A 26,421-nucleotide genomic window follows, 5' to 3' on the forward strand; every position below is an offset into this window, starting at 1 on the left:
TTTGTGTTATAAAATGTCATTACATACACGTCTCGACATCTCATGTCTACACAATGTCTGAGCAGTGAACACTATCTCATCACTCAAAGAGCTTCCCCTTCTTCTTCTTCCATAAACATAATTAAGGAATGAACATTTAATATATAAGAATCGTAATAACATGAACAATCTCTAATAAACGAACAATCTCTCTTCTCCTTCTTCAACAACATCTCTTTATCTCTAAGACTCTTTTAATGAAACCCCTATATGCAACAATATCATACACACACACACACACATATATATATATATATATATATATATATATATATATATATATATATATATATATATATATGATACTTGTATTTCTTTATCGATGAATCCGTCGATGAATGCGTCAGTCATTTTATATTTATATTAGTGCGATTATTTGTGGCTACTTTTTTTTTCTATTCGTATTACAAGTTAATTTTATATTTTCTTCCATTCTATTTGTAGAAGATTTTGTAAAACTTTTTTTAGAAATCTGAATAATTCATTAAATACAATAAGAAAGATCTAACAATTCTATTTCAAAGATTCGCATTGATCTTTTCTAGTTATTCTGGAGACACTGAGTAAAGTTGTAAGAAATAAAAGAAATTTGAAGAGGAAAAAAGACAACTAAAACATATCTTCCATTTCTTAAAAAAATGTATGAAGCAGACGATAGTTTCGCGCTGTTTTTCGATTATATATTTTCTTTACTTTTTCTTAAGAAAAACCTGTTGAATAACCTTTCTATTGAAAAAATAAAATTAAATGGAGTTATTTGTAAAAGAAATTATAATTTAAAAAAGACCAATTTGTACGTGCTGCTTGGGCGTTCTTGTTACCGTACCTGGATGTGTCTACTGCGTTATTTATAGCAAGAACAAGTGAAGCATGCATGGTACCCCGTGAGTTCACAGTGAACGAGGCATAAAAAATGACTAAGTTCAGCATTTGCCCTCCAAAGTCCCCAGGGGACATCAAATCCTGGTGAAAATGAATAAACGGTGCAGTTTTAAGCCTTAACATATGTAAATTTGAGTTCTGCGCCACGCAAAAAAGAAATGACTAAGTTCATCATTTGCCCCCACCCAATTTAGCTCCAAAAGTCCCCAAGGCCTTAACATATTTAATTTTGAGTTCAGAACTATGCAAAACTGCAAAATAGACACACACACAGAAAATTTTGGACAAATATGGTAAAATAGTCGCAAAAATGGAGTATTCTTTTAGTCCTAAAAGAGCCCCTTGGGCACATCCAAAAGTTATCACGAAGTATAGACAAACAAAATTATATAGGAATCAGTTAGTTACAACTTTTCAGAAAGTTTTATAAAAATCCAAGGCATTATTTTTTTTTTTTTAATAAGCACAATAGCGTCAATTTTAGCCATTTTAACCCGAAAGACACCCCTAGGGGGGCAACTGAAATTTTCCCGGAAAATCCGTTCTGTTACTTTTTTACTCATATCATATTTAATGCTTGTGCAAAATTTCAAAGAATTCCAAGGCGCTGTTATTGAGAAATGTGCGCACAGACGAACGAATGAACGGACAAGGGTGAATTTACATTTTGGGAGACCAACGAATGAAAATATTTGTAAAATTACGTGTAAAAATACGATACATAGTATCTGTATGATAGAATCAGTAACTACGATGAATTTGTTTACGTAATATTATATAAGCAAAAAAAAAACAACAAATTACCATTTGGATTGACAAAAACTCTTTTAAGAGCAGCTTAAGAAATTTTCAAATTTTGAATAAACAGACAAATAAAATATTTGCATCTTAACGCGGTATCAATAACAGTTTGTATGTTTATTCAAAATTCTAAATTTTCTTAAAGACGCTTCTTAAAGCTTTTAACCAATCTACATGTACACTACATCGAGCACCCGCCTAAAATGGATGAAATGTCAAAGAGTTTTTATCCACACTAAACCGTGCAACATCATTGGCACAGAGCCTAGATATAACAATCCGAGCCACGGACATTTTATTTACGAAAAACAGCTCTCACATTTCTCCGTGTTTATGTGATATCCATGTAATTACTCGGTCCGGCAAAACCGGAAAAGGCCGATCTTAATGTTAGGAACTAACGCGCTGTCTTTTTTTCTTTTTTTTTTCTTTTTTTTTTTCTTTTTTTTTAGTTAATATGAATCTAAGCAGGCGACTTTTTCATAAATTGGAAGAAATAACATTTTGAAAAGATTCTTAAATCCTGTACTGTTAACCAAACTACAACCTCTGTCCAATCGCCGGAATGTTGCATCCGTGTATCTGTTTTACAAGTACTTTAATGGAATATGCTATGATTAATTCATAACACTTGTGCCCCCTCGACGTTTATTCTCCTGACTAACCCTACAAGCAGAAAAAAAAACACCTTTTCAGTGATGCCGGAAAGCCTACTACTACTCTAGCTTCTCCCCTCAGCGTGTTAAACAGAAGCCACTCGAGGATAAGGTGTGACTTTATGCCTTGTTTGTGGTGAAAAAGAGTTAAACAAAATAAATTAAAAAAGCAGAATAATTTTAAATAGAAAGAGGGGTATTTCAAAAGAAATGCCTTCTATTGTTTTATTCCGCTTGAATGGATCAGAGAGGATTGCAAATTGCATTGTTATGAAGACTGAACTTATGCATTCATAATATAAAAGTTTCATTGCTTTGTTGCAAATATTGATATGAGACTCTAAGAAAATAATCTTTGTCATGGACGTGTGTGAGAAGCAGAGATTCGTCATTGAATTCCCAGCAAAAGTGCGTTGGGTATGGTAGTAACAATGAAGAAAGATAAATTCTGGAGCGCATAAGGTTTTCATGGTACAACTCCAATCTTCGTAGCTTGTTAACTTGAGTAAAAAAATCGATTGGAACCGGTTTCGTATATCGAGATTATGAAATAAACTAAAAGAAAAACGAACCACTCATCGGAAAACATTAATGATATAAACTGCCAACGATTTCTTTTTTAGATGCTCGATATATATATTCGATAAAATGGCTGCTAGATGTAAACTTTTAAGTAAGCCCATTTAAAATGATGTCTGTAAAATATATTCTTAAATTCAGCATTATTTTCTTTAATTTTGAGCTGAGGGATTTTGGAGATGAAAGCAAAAGAAGGAAATAGATTGAGAAAAGGAATAAAACCTGACGTTTAAACTAATTATTCGAAACAAAATTTTATTTCAATATAGCATACAAACGGCTGAACAAACGCGATTTGTCACACATTCATTTAATTAATAAATATTTTATTTTTCACCTTCTTTCAATCAAGGTCCTGGATATGACCTTAAACTATATCCAGTGGTGAGGCCCCAGTTTGTGGGCTTTGGGGAGTATGGAGCCACTCTTTAATTGCCATTGCTGCCAGGTCCACTCTGACCCGGAGTGGTAGTACCTGTGAGGGTCCCAACTATGGGTTAAATAGAACGCGACTTGAAAAAATATATATATATATTCTATTAAAAAAATTTTCTTCAAAATAATTGGGGTCGGCATTAAATAACTTAAAAAGGGTTGATATTCCGTAAAACAAAAACCACCAACCAAATATTTCAATCAAATACAGGGTGACCCAAAGAAAGTGGGCCCCAACTCTAATTAGGCCCTGTTTCTTAGTGTTTTGTCCGAATGAAATGAAACTTTGGTCATAACTAGTTTATTATATTCAAAACATCACATCAAAACACTAGGGTATTTGGCCGTTTTTCTCCGTTCTACAGCATATGTTCTAGCTGGCTTCCATTTAGCTGCGTGCATTCTTAAGGCGCAGCACGAAGTTGTCCATGACATTCTTACAGACCGAATTGGTAATGGCTCTCATCTCCTCCCTGATGGCTTCCTTGAGTTCCGTGATGGTTCTGGATTTCACTTCGTAGACTCTGTCCTTAAGATAGCCCCAAATAAAAAAATCTTTGGGAGCTTAGGTCCGGGCTATGGGGTGCCCACTCAAAATCTGTCTTGAGACTGATCACTCGGTCTCCGAAGTTCTCTTTCAGCCAATCTCGGGACAGGTTTGAGGTGTGAGAACTTGCTCCGTCCTGATGGAACCAGAACTTGCTCATGAGCGACGGTTAGATGGTCTGGAGCTCACTCTTGAAAGTTTTGAGGACCTCCACATACCGCTCCTTGGTGACTGTCACTGCTGCGCCAGATTCTTCGATGAAGATTGGTCCGATGATGCCTCTGGCCGAGATTGCAGCCCACGCCGTGCACTTAGGAAAGTGCAGGGGCCTCATTGGGTCTGGAGGACCCCCAGAAGACATTTGTCTTGGAGTTCGCCTTTCCATCAAGATGGAAGTGGGCTTCATGTGAGGTCCAAAGGAGGTTAAGGAAACTTGGTGTCTCCTCGATCTTTTAGAGCATCTTGACTTCCATAGCCCTCCTCTGCTTCTTGTCTGAAGCTGTAAGGGTCTGCAGGGTCTGTGTTCTGTATGGGTAAGCCCTGATATCGTTCACCGGCACTCTCCTGCAAGTCTCACGGGACATACCGAGGGACTGACTTCGCTTATGCACAGAGCGTTTCGGACTCTGCTGGAGAGACTCTCTCACTCTTTCGATCAGCTCGGCTGATCGCTTCTTGGGACGTCACGATTGGCTTGGACGGTTCTTTCTGGCAGCGCTGAGGTTCTCCCCGGTCCCATACTTCTCGAAGTGGTCCACCCAGTTCTGAATTCTGCTTTTGGATGGAGCCTTTTCACATTCGAACTGACGTATGAAACTGTCCTGGGTTTTCTTAAACGAGCTTGTCTTATAGTAAAATTTAACACAGTGTATTCTTTGTGCCAGCTTCCACTGGGGACTTGGTGTACTCACGGTCGTTGATTCTGTCATGTCCTGTAAAATAAGGGCAATAGGTGAATAAATAATGGAGATATCACATAAAGTGTACACGGGGCCCGTTTTTTGGGGGGGGTCACCCTGTAGAAACCATGTTAATAATAGTTAAAAACAAAAACATCCAAAGAGTGTGAACAGAGATTAAAATTAATTTAGAAGAATGGAATATGTGATCTTGTTCCTTCCCATATATATATATATATATATATATATATATATATATATATATAATTCGAATTCTATATATATATATGTGTGTATGTGTGTATATATATGTGTATATATATGTGTATATATATGTGTATATATATACATATATATGTATATATATGCATATATATGTACATATATATACATATATATACATGTATATATATGTATATATACATGTATATGGTGATTGTCACTTCTTGACAGAAGAAGACCATCTTTCCCTTGCTTTATTGTGGATTACTCAATTATTTTCATGTACTTTTGAAAATATATATTTTTTCTTCTTTTTTTCTTTTGTTATAATTATGTACACATATATACACTTATGCACATACACATATATACATGTGAAGATGTGATCAAGAATGCATCAACTCTTATTTTCTGTGCGAACGAAGGTGGCTCTCCAGACCAGCCCTGCTTTTACACAGTCTGTTGCAAAGGTCACACTTAATCTGAGATTGAGGGATGTCAACTGGAGCTGCTCTACTGTGAACGCTCATATGACGCTTTAGGCCTCCACTCGATTTACAGCCCACATGTATATATATGTTTATATACATGTGTATATATGTTTATATACATGTGTATATATGTATATATATGTGTATATATATGTATATATATGTGTATATATATGTATGTATATATGTACATATATGTGTGTATATATGTATGTATATATGTACATATATGTGTATATATATCACTGTACAAGAGAAAGGGGCCCAGGACCGACTGTGGAAGTTATCGTGGGTTAAGTTTGTTGGAAGCAGTTGGCAAAGTATTTTCCAGAGTTCTACTCAATAGATTGTTAAAGTATATTTGTCCATCTGTCATTCTAGAAAGCCAAAGTGGCTTTCGTCCGGGCAGAGGAACCACGGACATGATCTTCTCTGTTCGGCAGTTGCAGGAGAAATGTACTGAACACCGTGTTCCGCTTTATCAGGTTTATGTTGATTTGACTATGGCTTTTGATACGGTGATCAGAAGTGCTCTATAGATAATTCTAGGGAGGTTGGGATGCCCACCTCAATTTCTACGATTACTCAGGGAGCTCCACACTAATATGAAGGCTCGCCTGAACTTCAACGGATTCCCAACGGTTGACAATGGTATGAAGCAGGGTGATATCCTAGCACCTACACTTTTTTCAATTTATTTTGCAACTATGTTATCGTATGCCTTTAGGGAATATTCTCTAGGTGTTTATTTGCGTTTCAGAACCACAGGTAGGGTCTTTGATCTTCGTCGTTTTCATGCTTCTACAAGGAACTTCAGCACCTGGTTCGTGAATTGCTTTATGCGGAAGACGCCGATCTCGTGGCCCATGGTGAGAGAGATATGCAGGGTATCATGAATCTGTTTTGAGGGGCCTATGCGTGTTTTTGGCTTATTATTAGTCTTAAGAAGACTAGGGTCATGTTCACACCACCACCCGGTAGTTTGTATGTGGAACCAAATATTTTTGTCAACAACCAGAGACTTGCCGTGGTTGACACATTTGTGTATTTGGGTAGTACTCTCACCAGAGATGGAACCCTGGATGCTGAGGTCAACTATAGGATACAGCGTGCCACTAAGGTTTTTGGTGGCTTAGAGAAGCGAGTATGGTCTGACAGGGGTATAAATATTCATAAAAAGATCAGTGTCTATCAATCTTGTATTTTACCATCCCTGCTTTACGCTTCTGAGGCCTGGATAACTTATGGTAGACACATAAAAGTCATGGAGAGAGTGCACCAGAAATTCCTTAGACACATTCTGGACATCAGGTGGAGCACTTTTATACCTGATATGGATGTTCTCGTACGGGCTGATGTACCTTGTATCGAGAAGTTGATTATAAGCAAACAGATGAGGTAAGCTGGACATCTGACAAGGATGGACGACGATAGATTGTCAAAGCGCCTGTTCTATGATGAAATTACACAAGGAAAGCGTCCACAACATAAACCGAGGAAACGCTTTAAGGATAACATCAAAGATAATCTTAAAGCTCTTGGTATTGCCGTGTTCAGTTGGGAAAGTGCTTCAAATGATCGTAAAAAGTGACGTCCTTGGTCTATCATGGCTGTGATAGTTTGGAGAAGAAAAAATTTGCAGCATGCAAAAATGAAGCGTGATATCCGGAAGAGAAATCTGTCAGATATATCAGGTCTGTTGGAGGATTTCATGCAAAACCACACCTGTGATTTATGCGGTAAAATGACTTTATCCGGAGCTGGCCTAGTTAGCCACAAGCGTTCACATGGAGATCAATCTTTCTTTGATGGGGAACACATTGCAGGGCAGAGATGTTCTGTTTGCTCTGTGGTCTGTAAATCAAGTGGAGGCCTGAAGCGTTATATGAGCGTCGACAGTAGAGCAGCACCTGTTGGCATCCCTCAATCCCAGCTTAAGTGTGACCTTTGCAACAGACTGTGTAAAAGCAGGGCTGGTATGAAGAGCCACCTTCGTTCCCACAGAAAATAGGAATTGATGCATCTTGAGCACGTCTCCACATGTATATATGCATGTGTGAATGGGTGTATATATGTGTATATAATTAATAAAAAAAAGATATTTCAAAAATACATGAAAATAAATGAGCAATCAACAATAAAGCAAGGGAAAGATGGTCTTCTTCTGCCAAGAAGTGACAATCACCATATGTATATGAATGTATATATGTACATATATGTGTATATATATGCATGTATATATGTACATATATATGTATATATATGTACCTATGTACATATATATGTATATATATGTACCTATGTACATATATATACATATGTATATATATGCACCTATATATACATATATATATACATATATGCATATATATATACATATATATACATACATATACATATATGCATATATATACATATATGCATATATATATACATATATGCATATATATACATATATGCATATATATACGTATATATACATATATGCATATATATATACACATATATACATATATGAATATATATACACATATATACATATCTATATATATATAAAAATGTAAATTTGGTTCGTTACAAGCGAATAAAACCATATTTCTACGTTACCAATTTATTTGAAATTTTCAGACAACCCATCTTTAAAGTCAAGGTATGTTTTTATGTTATTAAAATAAATTTACCTCGCGAATTATTAAAATATTAAATAAAATAAATATATTTTTTAACCGTTAGTGCTAATCTGCTTCGTTGATAAAACTGAACTACCGGTTCGATTCATTTCACAGCTACGAATTGACGAAAGATTTCATTTTCTGTTAACTCGATAAGTAAAAAAAAAAAAAAACATAATTCATTTGTTTATCTTCCAAAGTTTTTAATTTACACATTTTTTCTTTATTTTATGAGGCCAAAAAAAAAGTTTGTCGCTTGCTTTTTGATTATTTTTTTTTGTGTGTGTTTGTTTTTCGATATAAGATTGGTTGGTTAAGTACAGGTTTTTTTTGTGTCCGCGCTATTTTTTAAATCGTATTTCAAGGTTTAATTAGTTTTATTATATTTTTTTATTCAATTGTAAGGTTAAAATACACCCTCCCCTCCCCATGTTAAGAATGGCTTTTTAAATATTAACGTTATTATTACAACACGGATCACTCTCTGCATGAGTACTGTACTTTCACCTAACCCATCTTTAGAGTCGATGTATGTTTTTATGTTATTAAAATAAATTTACCTCGCGAATTATTAAAATATTAAATAAAATAAATATATTTTCGTAAGCCATTACTGCGAATAAACTTACTCATGCAGAGAGTGATCCGTGCTGAAATAATAACATTATTATTTAAAAAGCCATTCTTAACATAAGGAAGGAGGGTGTTTTGTACCTATTCTGTACTTTAACCTTACAATTGAATAAAAAAACATATCATAAAACTTTAATTAAACGTGGAAATACGATTTTAAAAAAATAGCGTGGATCACTCTCTGCATTAGCACACAAAAAAAATAATAATCCCATATTTTAAAAATTTAAATTCATTTATGTACTTACCAATTTTTTAATTTTAAAATTTATGTTAAGGCTTTTCACTCATGAAACATTACGTTTTAATTGTTTAGTTTCTTTTCACGGCATTGTTTACATAAAAAAGTTTGTTTCAACTTTTTCTAAACTGTTTCATTTTTACGATATGCCTCAACGTATTATAAAAACCCTAACCTCCACATGGTAAAAAAAACGCCCTTCCATAAACCTCGAAAGCCGTTCTTAATATGGGGAGGTTGGGGGTGTTTATTTCGAAAGCCGTTTTAACATGTGGAAGTTAGGGGGTTTACTGTTTATAATATGCTGGGGCGAGTCGTAAAATTAACGAAGTTGCTATCTATTATTTATTGCAAAAATTGCTTGACATTTATTTATTTGACAAAAAATTACATTTGGTACTCCTTGGGCGTTGAGTTCCATGGCGACCAGCAGAAATAATAATAGTCGCTCCCTTAGTCCCCCACCCCACCCCGCACGTAACATATTTTATTTACTGACGTTGCCGTAACTAAACGATTATTTGTCACATTTACAAACATTTATTTATTTATTTATTTTGAAAAAAGATTTACTTTTTATGAATATTAAAAGAAAAATGGGTACTCATGCAGAGAGTGATCCATGCTGAAATAATAACATTATTATTTAAAAAGCCATTCTTAACATGGGGAGGGAGGGTGTTTTGTACCTATTCTGTACTTTAACCTTGCAATTGAATAAAAAAAACATATAAAACTTTAATTAAACGTGGAAATACCATTTAAAAAATAGCGCGGATCACTCTCTGCATTAACACCGAAAAATGTTACTAAACATTTATTAGTAATTTCTCATTTTTACAAATATTTTATTTTAAATTTCTTTTTAAATGACGACTTTTATCGACTTTTTTTTTAAATATCCCCCCCAAATGGTGTTTATTCCAAAATCCGTTGTTAACATGGAGAGGTTAAGGGTGTTTATTCTGAAAGCCGTTCTTAACATTTGTGGAGGTGGACCTAATGTAAAAAAATAAATAAATAAATAAATTTTAAAAAAAAATTAAATCATTTACTGATAACTTCTCACTTTTACAAATATTTTTTAATTTACATGCGCGGATGAACAAATTGTTGAATAGTGCGAAAACAAAACGTTTTTCGGGATAATTTTTTGGGTAAATATTTACATTTAGGTCCACCTCCACAATTTTCTTTTTTAAATGACGACTTTTATTGATAAATAAATTTACTTCTTCGCAAATTTTATTGATAAATAAATCTACTTCTCTGCCACGGGCACTGAACCCTTCCCTTTTTTTAATAGTATTTTCGGGTGGGTATGCTGACAACAAATATCAGTTACATTTTGCAAATAGCACCCCCCTCCAAAAGTGGTGTTTATTCCGGAAGCTGTTCTTAAGATGAGGTGGGGGGAGTGATTATAAGGTGGAGCTAATCTAAAAAAAAAAAAAAAAAAAAAAGTTTTTTATGCGCACATAAGCAACTATTTTTTATTAACTTTTTTTTAACTTTTTTATTTAAAAATGAGTAAATTTCAATGAAAAGAATAATAAATCATTCATCATTAATATGTGTTTTTGGTTTTGTGTTGAATGAAACTTTTTTTTTTCATTACAACAATAATGAACCAATTTAAATCTTCCGGCACGCGTTTAAGGGTTACGAAATTATCAATAAATCGTTTAGTTACTAAGCCAACGTCAGTAAATAAAAAAATGTTACGTGCGCATGCATTAGCCTGGACTATGGGGGCTAAGGGAGCGACCATTAAATAATTATGCTGGTCGCCATGGAACTCAACGCCAAAGGAGTACCTAAAGTGGCACTTATGCACTTATGTTATCGTGCTATTTTTTAAAATAGTATTTTCATGTTAAATTCAAATTTTACAATATGTTTTTCTTTTATTAATTTGTTAAGTGAAAGTACAGATAACCCGGTCGGTTTCTAATGTGAACAAAATCTAGCCCCCCCCCAAAAAAAAAGGGGTACTCTGGATAATAAAAAAACATTAAAATTGCCTCAGTCTCGAAAGATTTCTTCTCTACTGAACGAGGAAAAAAACGGTGAAGTGTAGTTCACCTTCTGTTTCTCTCCCCCTCTCTCTTCCTCTCTTAATATCTCTCTCTATCCATCTCTCCCTTTCCCTCTTTCAATCTATCTTTCTCTCTATATCACCCTCTCCATCTCTCTTTGAGCCCCTTTTCTCTCTCTAACTCCCTCTATCTCTCTCCTTTCCTCTGTCTCATCCCTCTCTGTTTCTAACTCTCCCCCTATCTCTGTTTATCTATCAATCCCTTTATCTCTCTATCTCCTTCTCTTTATCTATTTTCCTCTCACTTTCTCTTTTCTATCTATATATCTTCCTCTTTATCTGTCCATCTCTAATCCCTCATCCTATTTTAGTCTCCTAAATTAATTACAGTGAATAAGGCATTGTCAAAACATGGATAAATCCTATTTTAGTCACCTAATTTACTGACTGTGAGAATAGGAGTTATTTGGAAATTACTGCTACCTTGAACAGCACCAGAAGTAACTGGTAAAACCTTTCTAATTAAATTGATTTTGGCAGCCATTTGGTAACAAAATGACATAGCCTTAGCCCTTGCTGCATGAGGAATACCTGCGACCTTGCTGCCAAGTAGAAGAATTATTTATTCTACTTTAAAACATTCAATTTTTCAAAAATCTCATGTTCGACATCTCCAAAACATTCAATATGGGGAAAAATATTGCAGAAATGCAAACTTATTGTTTAGGATGAATGCACAATGGTACGCAAAAAATCACTTGAGGCTCTTGGTCGATCCTTGTAAGATTTGTGTGGCAATGTCAGACCATTTGGGAATGCAGTAATATTGCTTGCAGGAGATTTCAGACAAATGTTACCTGTTATTCTTCAATCAACACCAGCAGATGAAATAAATGCTTGCCTCAAATACTCTACTTTTTTGTTCCATGTGAAGACATTAAACTTAACTCAAAATATGCATGTCCAGTTGCAGACTGTTCGATCCGCAAAAAAACTTTTGCATCACTTGTGGGAAATTGGATACAAAAAAGTGCCAGCTGATCAGAGTTAAGGGCAAAATTCTTTGACTTTTAACTTCTGTAATTTCTGTAATTTTATTTCATCAAAAGAATAGTTAGTTTAAAATGTTTTTGCAGATATTCAAATTATAAGAATTACATTTGACTGAGTGAATGCGCTATTCTTGCAGGTCAATACAAAGATGCCCATTAACTTAACGCTATTATTCAATGTAAAATTCCAAGTGAGGTAGTCAAATACAAATCCATCGACACTGTTGCGAAAGCAGATAAAGTGGTTAATTATCCAACAGCTATATTTGCCAGGGATGCCACCGCATGTATTGCAACTGAAATTTAGTGTACTAATTATCATGTTGTGAAATATAAAGCAATCCAAGCTTTGCAATGGCGCATAGCTTGCAGTAAAAAAAAATTAACAAACAATATCATAGAAACAACAATCTTAACAGGACCTTTCACAGATGAATATATCTTCATTCCCTGCATTCCTATGATTCCACCGGATACATCATTACATTTTAGGAAATTGCACTTTCCAATTTTATTGTCATTTGCAATAACCATCAACAAAGCACCGGGAACAATCTTTACAATTGTGGGCCTTACAGTTACACACTGACTGTTTTTTCACATGGACAATTTATATTACGTATTCAAGAGTCACCAAACCAGAAAATCTCTGTATCAGCTAAGAAAATGGAACAACAAAAAATTGTGTACCCATGCAAAATGAAAAATTAAATCCATAAGAAATATGCTTTTTCTCATTTTGGAACTTTTTCCATTGCGCCAATTTGAGCCACAGCAACGCGTGGCAGGGTACAGCTAGTATACATATATATACATATATATATACATATATATATATACATACATATATATGCATATATATATACATATATATACATACATATATACATACATACATATATATACATACATATATATATATACACACATGTATATGTACATATATATACACACATATATATATACATATATACACACATGTATATATACATATATACACACATGTATATATACATATGCATATATAAATATATATACACATGTATATATACATATATACACACATGTATATATACATATACACACATGTATATACACATGTATATATACATATATACACATGTATACATGCATATATATACACATATATACACATATATACACAAACACACACACATATATATATATATATATATATATATATTTGTAGTCACCGACATACAGTCCTGTATCACAACTCATCAGTGCCGCTAGACTAGCATCTCTCCCTAGCCAAGGATTGAACCTAGAACCGTCGTGTTGAAAGTCGGCAGTTCTCCCACTCGACCATGGAGGCGACGCCCGTAAATAACTCGTCGGAATGTCTATTTAAATGGACACCCGCCACCACTTTTATAGTGCTTAAGTCGCCTGTTTGTAAACAAACAAACAACGAGCTTCGCATTTTTCAGCCAATTAAGTAGCGGGTGAGATTATTTACGACAGTGCTCTACCCAAAGAGGGGGGGGGCTTAAAATATATTTGTAGTCATCGATATATATATATATATGTATGTATGCATGTATGTATGTATGTATGTATGTATGTGTGTATATATATATTGCAGTGTCATGTATGCACTTGAGTGTACGGAAACGAGGCTTTATGTTTTGCATAGAGCTCAAAAACAGATTTTAAGAATTTTCGAGGCATTTACTATTGATTTACGTCAATCGTCTCAATTCGCTGGAAATATCTTCTACTCTGTTTCTTTATTCTCTTTTTCCCATGCTATAATTTTTTATTATCCTTGTTAGTTATTGGGGACACGTTTTTATATCGATCTTCCTCCTTTTTCCCAACATAGTAATGGCCGAAAGACCTCTGAATAAAGTAGTTTGTTGTTGTTGTCGTCGTAGCTCTACCTCTACGTTTTATGGGTTTTAAATATCCAATTAGAGTAAAGGAGAAAAAATATTTTGAAATGTCTATGGTTTGTCCTTAGATGTGACTTTTTTCTTTAGTAATATCAGTAAAAATTTTACACACACAAACACACACACATATAGATATATATATATATATATATATATATATATATATATATATATATATATATATATATATATATATATATATTTATAAATGTCAAAAATACCCTAACGGTGTATATATATATTTATATATATATATGTATATATATTAGTGCGGACTTTTTTTCCATTCTTAGCAAGTCGCACTCTCTTTGCCATCTCAAAATTCTAGAAACTATATATATTAAGACTCTGAGACCTTCTCTTTGCAAACAAAAAGAGAATCTCTTAGGGCTTAATCTAGTTTCTGTTTAATAATTAATCCACACACACCCCTTTTTTACATATATTCTCCCCTACTTTTTCATCTCCGATTCATTGTTACCCCCGTTTTCTTTTAAAATGTAATTAAGCTCGATTTTAGCTCTGTTGAGCGAGCTTCAAAACCGGTCAGCTGACACATTCATTTTTATTTTTTAATTCCACAATCTAAAATAATGTTTTCGAACAAGTTTAAATGTAGTCTTTATATAGCCATAATAAAATTTTGTACCCCGCAAAAAATATTTAAATATCTTAAGACTAGGTACCCATTTGAATTAATGAACGGATTAAATTCATTGTTGAAAATTAGGAGTAAAATAAGAACTATGCAGACTAACCAATCCTTTTTATATATGTGCCAGAGCAATAAAGTCTGCCCCTCTTTTATTTTGTTTAAAATAAAAAGAGCTAATTTACATCCTGTATAAAAGCTTGAAGATGCATTTATCTCCAATTTTTTATCTAAACGTTCTTGCGATCTGGCGTACTTGAGAAGAAAGTACGCTGAATTATGGAGAAATTATGTAGGCAGTTTATCCTTGTTTGATAAAATACGATTTATTCGTTATGTTGCAAGAATACACGAACGCAGCCTTTCCAGGTTGAAGTCAAAACACCAGAATAAATTGCAACATTTAATATTTAAAAAATTTAGTTGCTCGACTAGCCCGGATATTTCTAGAAACGTCCTTAATATCTCTTCCTCGCAGTTGTCCCAACTCGAATTGAATATACTTTCACATGGGTTGGACTTCTGCATTCCCCCTTCTAACCCCAAACGTGAAGAGATTTATTCTGAATTCGAAGTCTTTTTTGCTCAATTAGCAAGACTTTCCCCTGTTTCCGACAGTAAGGTCAGTGACCTTAAGGCGAAATTGAATGATATTGCTCATTCATACGCAGGTACACCAGTTTCGTTTAGTGAATCCAAATGGCGTAATGAACATTTCCGTGTTATCAAAACACTACGCCAGAATAAATCTCTTACTATCACTAAACCGGACAAAGGCTCTGGTGTTTTTATACTTGGCCACCAGGATTATGTCAATAAAATGATGACAATTCTCAATGACACCTCTAAATTTGAACAGCTAGGTCCGGTAGAGACACACGACTCTACTGTATCTATTGAATCTAGATTTCAAAGACGTCTGGTTAAATGGGTGAAGAGTGGAGCTCTTTCTTCCTCCATTTCTGATTTAATCAGACCGACTGGTTCATTACGTCCCCGTCTCTATGGTTTACATAAAACCCATAAGAGTGGGGTACCTTTAAGACTGATATTATCCATGATAGGTTCCGCCCAACATAAAGTAGCCAAATAGCTTACTAATATTTTAGAACCAGTTTTGGATGAGTATAGTTCTTTCTGCATTAAAGATTCTTTATCTTTTGCTAAATTTATGCAGAATTATACTCAGACTGACAAATTTATGTGTTCTTTTGATATTGATACCCTTTTACCTGCTTTCCACTCTCAGAGACTATTGATATATGTGCCGATGCCCTTTATCGCAGTCAACTCCCAACTCCCCCTATTCCTGAGAATATTTTTGTGGAACTCATGGAATTCGCTACCATGTCGGTCGAATTCAGTTTTAATAACATTATGTACAGGCAGATAGATGGTGTCTCGATGGATTCTCCCCTGGGACCTGCTCTGGCAAATATTTTCGTAGGTTTCCACGAAAAGAGTCTTTTATCTGGCTTTCAAAAACCAGATATTTATTTTCGTTATGTTGACGACACTTTTTGTCTGTTCAACAATGAAACGGAAGTAGATACCTTTTTTGCATCCCTTAATAATATTCACCCAGTTCTAAAATTTACTATAGAAAAGGAAAGTAATTCTTCCCTTCCTTTTCTAGATGTACTCCTGTGTAAAACACCTCCCGTTTTCTTGACTTCCATATATCGTAAACCTACATTCACTGGTCCTTTACACACGTTGGGACTCTTTTTGCCCCACGAAACAAAAATATAATCTTATTAACACCCTTATCCATAGAGCTTGTATGATATGTTCAGATAACAAATTAAATGATGAACTCAAATTTATTAGCAAGACTCTTTGCAATAATGGTTTTCCATTGCAAATCGTGGAATCTACAATTAAAAATAAAATTTCTAATTTCAATAAAATCAAACAGGCATCTGTCAACAAATGCCCTATCTACCTACGCCTACCTTGGCTAGGTAATATTAGTGAAAGATTTGCCAAGCAAATTTCTTCTGTCGTACAACAATGTTACTTTGCATCAAATACCCGTGTTGTTTTTTCTTGTAAACCCATTTTGTCTTCAATTTATAAAGACGTTCTCCCCCACCCCCCACCCACCATAACAATTCAATTATTTATTTATTTAAATGTAGCTGCGGTGTGCGCTACGTCGGGCGGACGTCTCAAAGATTAGATAATAGGGTAAAACATGTTCCATCCAAAATTCGAAATGGAAATTACCTACCTTCGGACGTTTTGAACAATACCCATGGCTCATCTATAGGAGAGCACCTTATAAATAATCGTATTTGCTCTTTGCATTTGCATATTTTTATAAATGTCAAAAATACCCTAACGATGTATATATATATATTTATATATATATATGTATATATATTAGTGCGGACTTTTTTTCCATTCTTAGCAAGTCGCACTCTCTTTACCGTCTCAAAATTCTAGAAACTACATATATTAAGACTGAGACCTTCTCTTTGCAAACAAAAAGAGAATCTTTTAGGGCTTAATCTAGTTTCTATTTAATAATTAATCCATTTATATTTATGTATATATATATTTTTATATATATATGTATATATATATTTATTTATTTGTGTGTGTGTGTGTGAGAGAGAGAGAGAGAGAGAGAATTATGGGAATAATATTCCAACAAGATGGTGAACTGAAAATGATATGTTCATTGACCTCTGTTGCAAGTCTTCCTTGGAATGTGTTTTCAAAAAATCAAATATCAGTGCAATATTTGAAAATATATTTGTTGTGTTTGTAATCTGAAATGGAAGTATTTGTTATATTTTTAAAAAAAAAACCACCGTTTGCAACCAAAGTATGTATAGCGTTTATTGTATAGAGTTAGTTATTTCATTATATATTTTTTTTTTTTTTTTTGCCAACGGCTATATTTTTTTTCGTTCGAAATAGACAAAATCCATTTCACAATACAAGCATACCAGTACAATATTTGCAAATATCGTACTGGTGTTTTTGGTTCTTTAAATTAATCAACGCGAAGAAGTCTTGAAATAAAGGCGAAACGTTGATGAATATATAATTTTTGTTTCTTCCATTTTATCTCTCTTATTATATATATATATATATATATATATATATAAATTTAGTTGTTAAATTTAAATTCTGAAATCAGACCGCAATAACCGTATTTAATTTCCTCTGATGATATGTGCCATTATTGAAAATCCATGGATTAAGGAAATTAATATAACCCCTTCTATATATTCCTTTTGTCAAACAATAAATTCTTAACTCGAATATATGTGTCAATATTTTGATTTCAGAATTTAAATTTAAAACTAAATTTATATATTGCTCTATTCTTAAATATTGAGCTTTTCCGCTTTGGCTAGGATTACCCTGAAAGTGTTACCTCTAGTAATATCTATCAGGATTTTCATCGGATTTTAATCTGTGTCTTATATATATATATATATATATATATATATATATATAACTTTTAATATAACTATTTTCATAAAGATGAGACTTTTTAATAGGCAAAATATAATTACTGATACCAAATTTATTCTAATGCCAGAATTAATTTAAGGAAAGTAAAACAAGTGAATGTAGAACTTGGCTTTACTTACGCTCGCTCCATAATCTTTGCCTCCCTTAATTTGGCCTTAAGTCCTCATATTTTATGTTTCTAGATCGAAATCTTTCCATTTAATACTTAACCTTGGCTTGTTGATGACCTTGAAATAGTATTTTTTACTCCTTACATAAAGTAATGTCATGACTTTGTGGAGCGATTTTCTGACCAAAAGAATTCGTGCAGTTGATTTTCTGGTCAATTATATTCATTTCCTATTTCTTTTGTTTCTATCACTCAAATTTGAACACTTAATAGTTAACATTTCTGGTCACCCTTTGCTTAACGTCGAGATTTATCAGTTGTATAATTCATTGTTGTTTGTATTTCTTTTTTCTCTTAGTTGCCTGTCACTTTCTTGGTTGCCATCGTAGTTATCAAGAAAAGCCAACAGATGAGCGGTAACTTCATACAACGAACAAGCGCTTTCATCAGAGAGAAGCCAGTCAGTGGTAAGTCAATACTTATGACAAAGAGCAGAGTATTGCTCGAAATTTTAAAGTAAAATATAATAAATTAAAAATAACAACATCGTTTTTATGCATCTTACACCACCTATAACACTGAATATATATATATAATAAATAGTAAGGTACACGATATTAGAGATAACACGCTATTTTTTACAACCTCTGATGATAGAAAGTTAGAAAAAATTAACCATATAATTTCTTTAAGGACATTTACCTTAAGATATTGAACATAAAGCAGTGAACGTTTTAGATATTACTCTCAACTTAATTAACAATACATAAAAACCATACCATAAACTTAATCACATGTTATATTACACTGACTTCAAATCTAATCATCCTTAGAAAGCTATTATTCCCAGCATCTCAAAATTAATGTCTAGATCATCTCATTACGAAAAAATATTTAATAGTAAGAAAAAATTATAACGAAGCATTAGCTTGATCAGGATTTAATAGTAATATAAAATATATTAAGCGTAAACCTAATGGCCCAAAGGATATTCAGGAGATAAAAGCAAATCTTGACACAAAAATCCAATAAGCATTAAAATAGTCACTAATAGCGCCAGTCCGATCAGAATGAGTACCCCAAACATATATCACGGAAAAAAAATAAGAAAAACGGGCATAGAGATTGTTGCATATGGTTTCATCCACCTTACAGTGTGTGTATATCAAAAATAACTCACAAAAAAAAAAAAAATTCCCCCACATTAAAAACGGCCTTGTGCCTAATTTGCTTTCGTGGGGAAGCAAATAAATACCTTTTAAATTCGCTCGATTATAATTCAATTATGTAATCACTATTCATTCGCTCAGTTACAGTGTTGCATGATAAGGGCTGTCCACTTTTCATGCAAGTATAAAAATAGAGAGATTACTTAAAATGAAAATAAAATGAGAGAAAGCAGAAATCGAACCTTGGATATAAGTTTTAAAGAACAATAGGTTTAAATGGAATGTACAGTAAATTGTTAATTCTGATGGAATAAATAATAAATAAACTATTCAATTGTTAGAAAGAATGTGGATAATAAAATATGGGTTAAATAAATTAGATATGTAGGTTGAATTCCTTTGTGAAAACATCAAAGAAAAAATAGGTTATTGGGAAATCATAATGTCGGAAACGTGCAAAGTCGCACATGTTGAAACACGTGAATTTTGCTCACGTGGCCGGACATGCATGGCTTTATCAATATAGGAAGTGAGAGTTAGTTAGTTAGAGATAGTTAGTCAGTGAGAAACTCAGAGAGAGTCTGGAGTTTGAGATTCGAACGTCTAGAAGCGAGACGATCACTTTTAAACTTAATATGTGAAGCTTTGAGTTCTTGATGAGAAAACTACGGCCGGTCGTGAAGAAATAAATCCATCATGTGTTTTGATAAAGCTCGTCTTTGTGTTTGTGATTCTTACAAAAAGGTAAAGTGAATTGTTATTATATGTCTGTGTTATAAAATGTCGTGACGTACACATCTCATATCCACAATGTGAATCTACATCTCATATCTACACTAAGACTGTCTGAACACTATCTCCTCACTCTAAGAGCTTCACATAGCAACACATCTATTAACCTAAGAATGAACATATTTTTAATATATATGAATCGTCATAACACGAACAAAGTCTGTTACAACAATCTCTCTCTAAGATACAACATCCTTCTTAATAAGACTCTCTAAGAAACTCTCTCCTCTAAGACTAATAAGACTCAAAGACTCTCTCAACGACAAACACTCTAATAAGACTCTTCTAAGACTGCGCGTGTAATAAGACTCTTTCTAAGCATCACTTATAATAAGACTCTTTTAATGAAACCCAAAATATAACAACAGTTCAATTATGTAATTCCCAAGTAAATAAGAATAATATTAAACAATCAACAATCTTTTGCATTATTCGAACTTTTGTTCTCATTTTGGATCCTGTTTTCACAACGTTCCCATCGATATAACCTTTAACCTTCTTAGGATATGTCTTGCAAACTCAGAAATCTTTATATCGGACTATGTACGGAATTCTTTTTTTTTTTTTTTTTACACGGTGGTCACCACATATCAAGGCCCGGAAGCCACTCAGGGATAAGGGTTATTGCAAGTACATTACGTTATTGTAGAGATTTGATGAAGTGTTTACTTAAGGGGGCGGTTCATTAGGAATTTGTTAACGTTGGACTTGAAGACATCCAAGTTGTAGTCAGGTGGGAAGCAGGCAGATGGAACAGAGTTCCACAGGCGTGCAGTTCTAAGAAAGAGGCTTTGTTCATGGAATCCACGTTTTGATTTAGGCACAGATAAAGAGTGGGGGAAATTTTTCACAGTGGATTCAGCTAGACGGGTGTTTTTCGTGAAAAATTGGCGAGGGGGGACCAAAAATTGGAGTTCAGACGAGCATCTGCCATGGAAATAACGATAAAACAAGGATAGGCTCGCAACGTCTCTTCTTTGGGAGAGAGGTTGCAGGGTAGAGAAAAGGGCATCCCCCACTAAGCCACGAAGTCTAATTTTGAACGCAAATGTTATTAACGGGGGTCGCTTGCTCACATTTAGTCAGAAATGACTACGGTAGATATCTTAATTCATCATTGTATTCGTAGTGTTGCCTATAGTGAGAATCCGGCGTTCTAACCCCCATCTAACTATAGTCTCTAACCCTTCGGTCTAACCATTTAGTACATTAATAGTTTCTAATTACCTAAATATATTGAAAATTTATAACTCATTTTTATATTTATAGTCTCTAACCCTACTCGACATATTTATAATTTCTAACGCACTTAAAATATTTATAATCTCTAACTCCACTCGACATATAATCTCTAACACACTCAAAATATTTATAGCCCCTCAATATAATTGAAGTTTATAACATCACTATATATACCAAAAGTCTATGACCTCACTATATTTATAGTTTCTAGTCCTCTCAGTATATTTATAGTTTCAAATCTCCTCGATATATTGGAAATGTTCAACCCCATCTATATATTTATAATCTATAACCCCAAATAAATTGTAATTCTTTAAACCCTTCCGTATATTTATAGTCTCTAATCCCCTTGATATATTTATAGTTTTTATACATATTCTTCAAGAGGACAGCCACGTAGAGCAGATGATTATTTAGCAATTATATCTGTTGCGCCGTGAGTTTACACCGGCCGAAATGTCTTGAGAATAACATAATTTAAGAAAAACTCGCATTTCAAAAATCGGCTGAGCTTCATAGCTCCAATTCTGATAACATTTCTAGCAGTTCCTAATTTATCCTTCTTTGCCTCCTTTGCGCATTGTTCAGCAGCGAGAAAAAACGTTTATCTTCACAAAAAAAAACGTAGAAATACTTAGATTTCTAACTCTATAATCTGATAAAAGAGCTGTCGCTATTTCTAGAAGCGCTAATAGTTCTTTAGGTCCGCCAAGGTAAAGCTATAAAAGTGATTTATATTTCAAATTAAATTCCTATATCCCCAAGAACCAAGTTTTTCAATAACGATTAACGTACGGTCGCAATATACTTAGTGATAAACAAAATCCCCTAAAAAACTTATTCCAGTTCCATATTGAAAGTTGTGAGGATGATTTTCGATAAATAATGTCACCTTGAGTTATTTTGCTTTGGGAAGTGACAGCCATCAAAAGAATTATGTTTTCTATTAATTGAAAGTTACTCGAAATTGATCAACACAGACGTGCGCCATTTATTTTTATTTCATCAGAATCGTCACAGATATCTCGAACGCAAAATGGCTGCAAAACACACGGATATATTAATGCGCACCGAGACGATCGAACGCCCATTGTACTTCGTAAATATCCAACAATAAAAGCCAGCATTATTTAGTACAGGAATTTAGAGAAATGACAGGCCAGCTTCAGAATTCACTTCTGTGATCATAAAGGTAAAAGAAAACTCACAGAAAATCACGGAGTTGCCCGCAATTAAACGGAGAACTCTATATTCTTTTCCTCGGCTTATAACACCGGACTACCTTTAATATTCTTGTTTATATTTCGCTAGCAGAACCCAGGGAAATTCCACGATAGTTGAAAATGTTTTAAACACATTAAAACACAATTAAATTAAAAATTAAAATTAAACAAATACCGACGAATTTAAAATAAATTCTAGTTAATTGCTTTCAACTTTTCAAAGCTAAAAGAATTAATTTTTTTTTAATTACATTTTTCAATGAACATTGTTTTGCTTTTGTTTTCTGGATAATTTTTAAATATAAACTATAATGGAACAGGTGTCAATTAACTTGCACATTTCTTTTTAAATTAAAAAAAATCTATGATAAAAAAATACAGTTTTCTTCCAACATGATTTTTTTTAATTCTAAAATAAAATAACCAATTTGAAACCGAAAACAGACAGCTATATTTTTTGTTGTTTAAAAATTTTGGGAGAGGAGATTGTTTTGATGATTTTTAACTGATAAAAAGCGACTACAAAGGAAGGTAATTCGTTTCTCATTAATTAATGTTTGCGATGACGATCTTTTGTGTGACACCGGACGTCTGACAAGTAAATTAATAGTTAGATATTATACTGAATTTTTTAAACTAACTCAACATTTACTGCGTGAAAGAGTAAGCAAAGGGAGATTAATTGAAATGATTTAAATAAGGTTTAGTGGGATTTTCAACTAAATGATTGAAGAGTATTTGGAAATAATTGAGAACTAAGATTAAATCAAAGTACAAATCGACAGATATTTGTTGGCATTGAACTTTTAAAAGACTGCGTTTTAGTCCTTAGGAAAACATTCCCGTGGTAACGTGTTCTATAGGTAGTAAGTTTTTGAAAAGAAATTTAGTTCATTGAAATTACGTTAGATTTTAGATACACGGAGGAAGAAATGGGGGTTCTGTGCAGTGGTGGTAGTAAGATAAGTACTTGCTGATATTTTGTAGAAGTAGGATCAGAACGTGGAGCACAGTTAAGTATCTATCATGGAAACGTCGGTAGAGAAGAAGGTATAAAAGCAGAGATTCGAAACTGCTAGAAACGGCAACATCCTTGTTATTTTGGAGTTATAAAAGCTTAGTCATGTTTTAAAATGCGAGTTTTTGTAAGTTTTGTTAGTCTCATGTTTCGGCCAATGTAACTTCAAAACACAACTGATAAAAGTGCTTAACACCACTAAAAGTTGGAGCGCTAGGAACAATACCAAAAACCTTTGAAAAGAGAATGGGAGATATTAGAATCAGGCAATAATAATAATAATAATAATAATAATAATAACGATAAACCATATAGTAAGTGAATGCAGCAAACTGGTCCAAAAGGAATACAAAAGCAGGCATGACCAAGTGGGGAGGGCGGTGCACTGGGAATTGTGCAAACGACTGCATTTTGAGCGTACAGACAAATGGTGCAAGCATAAACCTGCAACAGCACTCGAAAACGAGAACCACAGAATCCTATGGGACATGGACATACAGACGGACAAACCCATCCAAGCAAGAAGACCAGATGTCGTAATAATTAACAAGAAAGAAAAATTCTGTCAAATCGTAGACTTCGCAGTCCCAGCTGACCACAGGGTGAGTATGAAAGAAAAGGAGAAACGAAGCAAATACACAGAGCTAGCCAGAGAGTTAAAAGGAATTTGGATGATGAAGAAAATCAAAATAGTACCGATAATAGTAGGAGCACTAGAAACAATTCCGAAAAACTTCGAAAAAAGAATGGCAGAAATTGGAATCAGAGGAATAACTGCAAAAGTACAACGACTAACGATAATGAAAACGACTGAAATATTAAGGAAAACCCTTGAATGCGGAGAATAATACAAGAAGACAATATAACGAATAAGCGTTACAGGGAATGAAGAACACCGAAGCTGCATATCTACAAGTTCTGCACCCCTATCGTGCATCCCCCCTATTGTTTCATCACCGTTGCCCCCAATAAAAAAAGTGATACCAAAGGGCCGAGAAGGGTCAAGAAGGACTGAAAGACCGAGGAGAGAGCGCTAGCCAGACCTCGGTTGGACAAGCGCAAAGAGACCTGGGACTTTGGGGAGGCTTAGTGCCACTCAAATTCCAGTATAAACCAATGGCCACTGCCGACGAGAAATCGATGGTAAGAGGTTGTTGCGATGATGTAAATTCATTTGCAAATGCTATCGAAGGAGGTGGAGAGAACTAGACGTCTGGGGAGACTTGTTGCCATTCAGCCTCCAGAGAACACCACAGGTTTCTAATCAGATCGTTTGTTGACTTTTGTGAAAGCTCAATATGAGGCAATAATAATAATAATAATAATAATAATAATAATAATAATAATAATAATAATAACCTTAATTAAAGGATTAAACACGTGAGCAGTATCACTAGTAAGATACTCTGATCTGTTTATAAGTTAGACCAAAGAAGAACTAAAAGGCCTTGGCTAGAAGACCAGGAAACTCATGACCATGCACATAGCACTACACCCAAAGGATGATACTGACCGATTCTATGTGAAAAGGAAAGACGGAAGAAGAAGACTGGTCTGTATAAGAGACTGTGTAAATAATACGTAAAAATAAAGAATTAGAAAAATACATAATGCAGAAAACCGAAAGAATAATTACCGCAGGAAGAGACACTGAAGAAAGAGCCAAGATTGCTTAACTAATTATCCTCAATATATTCCTTTTACTATAAAAAAAACATTTAAATACATTTTCCCTATTGAATATTTTCTATTTTATAACACTGACAATCGCAGTGGCAATTTCGCTTCGATTGGGTCAATCAATGCTTTCTGGGAATCTCATATTTAACGGTTAGGGTTAGGATTAGGTTGAGATTAGCGTTAGGCTTAGAGTTAGGGTTAGAGTTAGGGTTAGAGTTAGGGTTCGGTTGAATCTGATTCTTATATAGGTAAAGGATTGCATTAGGAGCGGAAGAATCATTAACTTTTTTTAAGCGACTTTTGCAACAGATTTGATGCAAATTTTACATTTTCGATCCGTTTTAAAAATCAAAGTAAAAGACTTCCTCAGGAAGAAAATAATTTTATGAACAGAACATATTTTCAGTAGCATGATCTGGAATATTCTTATCTGATATGTAACATATATGAAAATCATCTGTTTGTTTTTTACTTGGTTCTGGATCTACCTGACTAGGCTATCTAAAGATACCGACTTCTTAAAATACTCCAAACACTGATGTTATTGTACGAGACTCAATCATGTTCTGCAAATCCAAACACTAAAAAAAAACTAAATGCCATGAATAAATATTTCAAGATACTAAGAACTTCATGCATAAAAACTTTTACCAAAATAATCTGATTCAGCATTAAATAAACTGAAATGTGTTAATATGTCGTAAAATAAACACAACCATGGCAAACATTTTGAATAAATTATTTGAAGATATAAAGAACTAGAAAAATAAAAAATAAAACTTACCAAAATGACCGGATTCGATTTTTAATGACCGTTTAAAGAAACAATCCAGAATTTAAATGTTCTACTTTCTAGATGGTATTCAGGTCAGCTTAATCTATCATTAGATTTTTTTACTCAGTTCGATAACCCGTGCTTATTATTTTCAGTTTAATTTCTG

At 33.7% G+C, this 26,421-nt stretch overlaps 1 protein-coding gene across 1 annotated transcript in view; it reads left to right on the forward strand.

Moving 5' to 3' along the window:
- LOC145278944 (solute carrier family 60 member 1-like) overlaps positions 1-26,421 on the forward strand; it is a 527,103-nt gene that overhangs the window by 475,771 nt on the left and 24,911 nt on the right. Inside the window, exon 4 of the mRNA XM_080130701.1 lies at positions 18,715-18,823. Within this exon, the coding sequence (XP_079986827.1) occupies positions 18,715-18,823 (109 nt within the window). The remainder of the gene's footprint in view (positions 1-18,714; positions 18,824-26,421) is intronic.

Source organism: Euprymna scolopes, chromosome 1 (genome assembly GCF_053919585.1).
Source record: "Euprymna scolopes isolate OS-2025 chromosome 1, ASM5391958v1, whole genome shotgun sequence".
NCBI lineage: Eukaryota > Metazoa > Mollusca > Cephalopoda > Sepiida > Sepiolidae > Euprymna > Euprymna scolopes.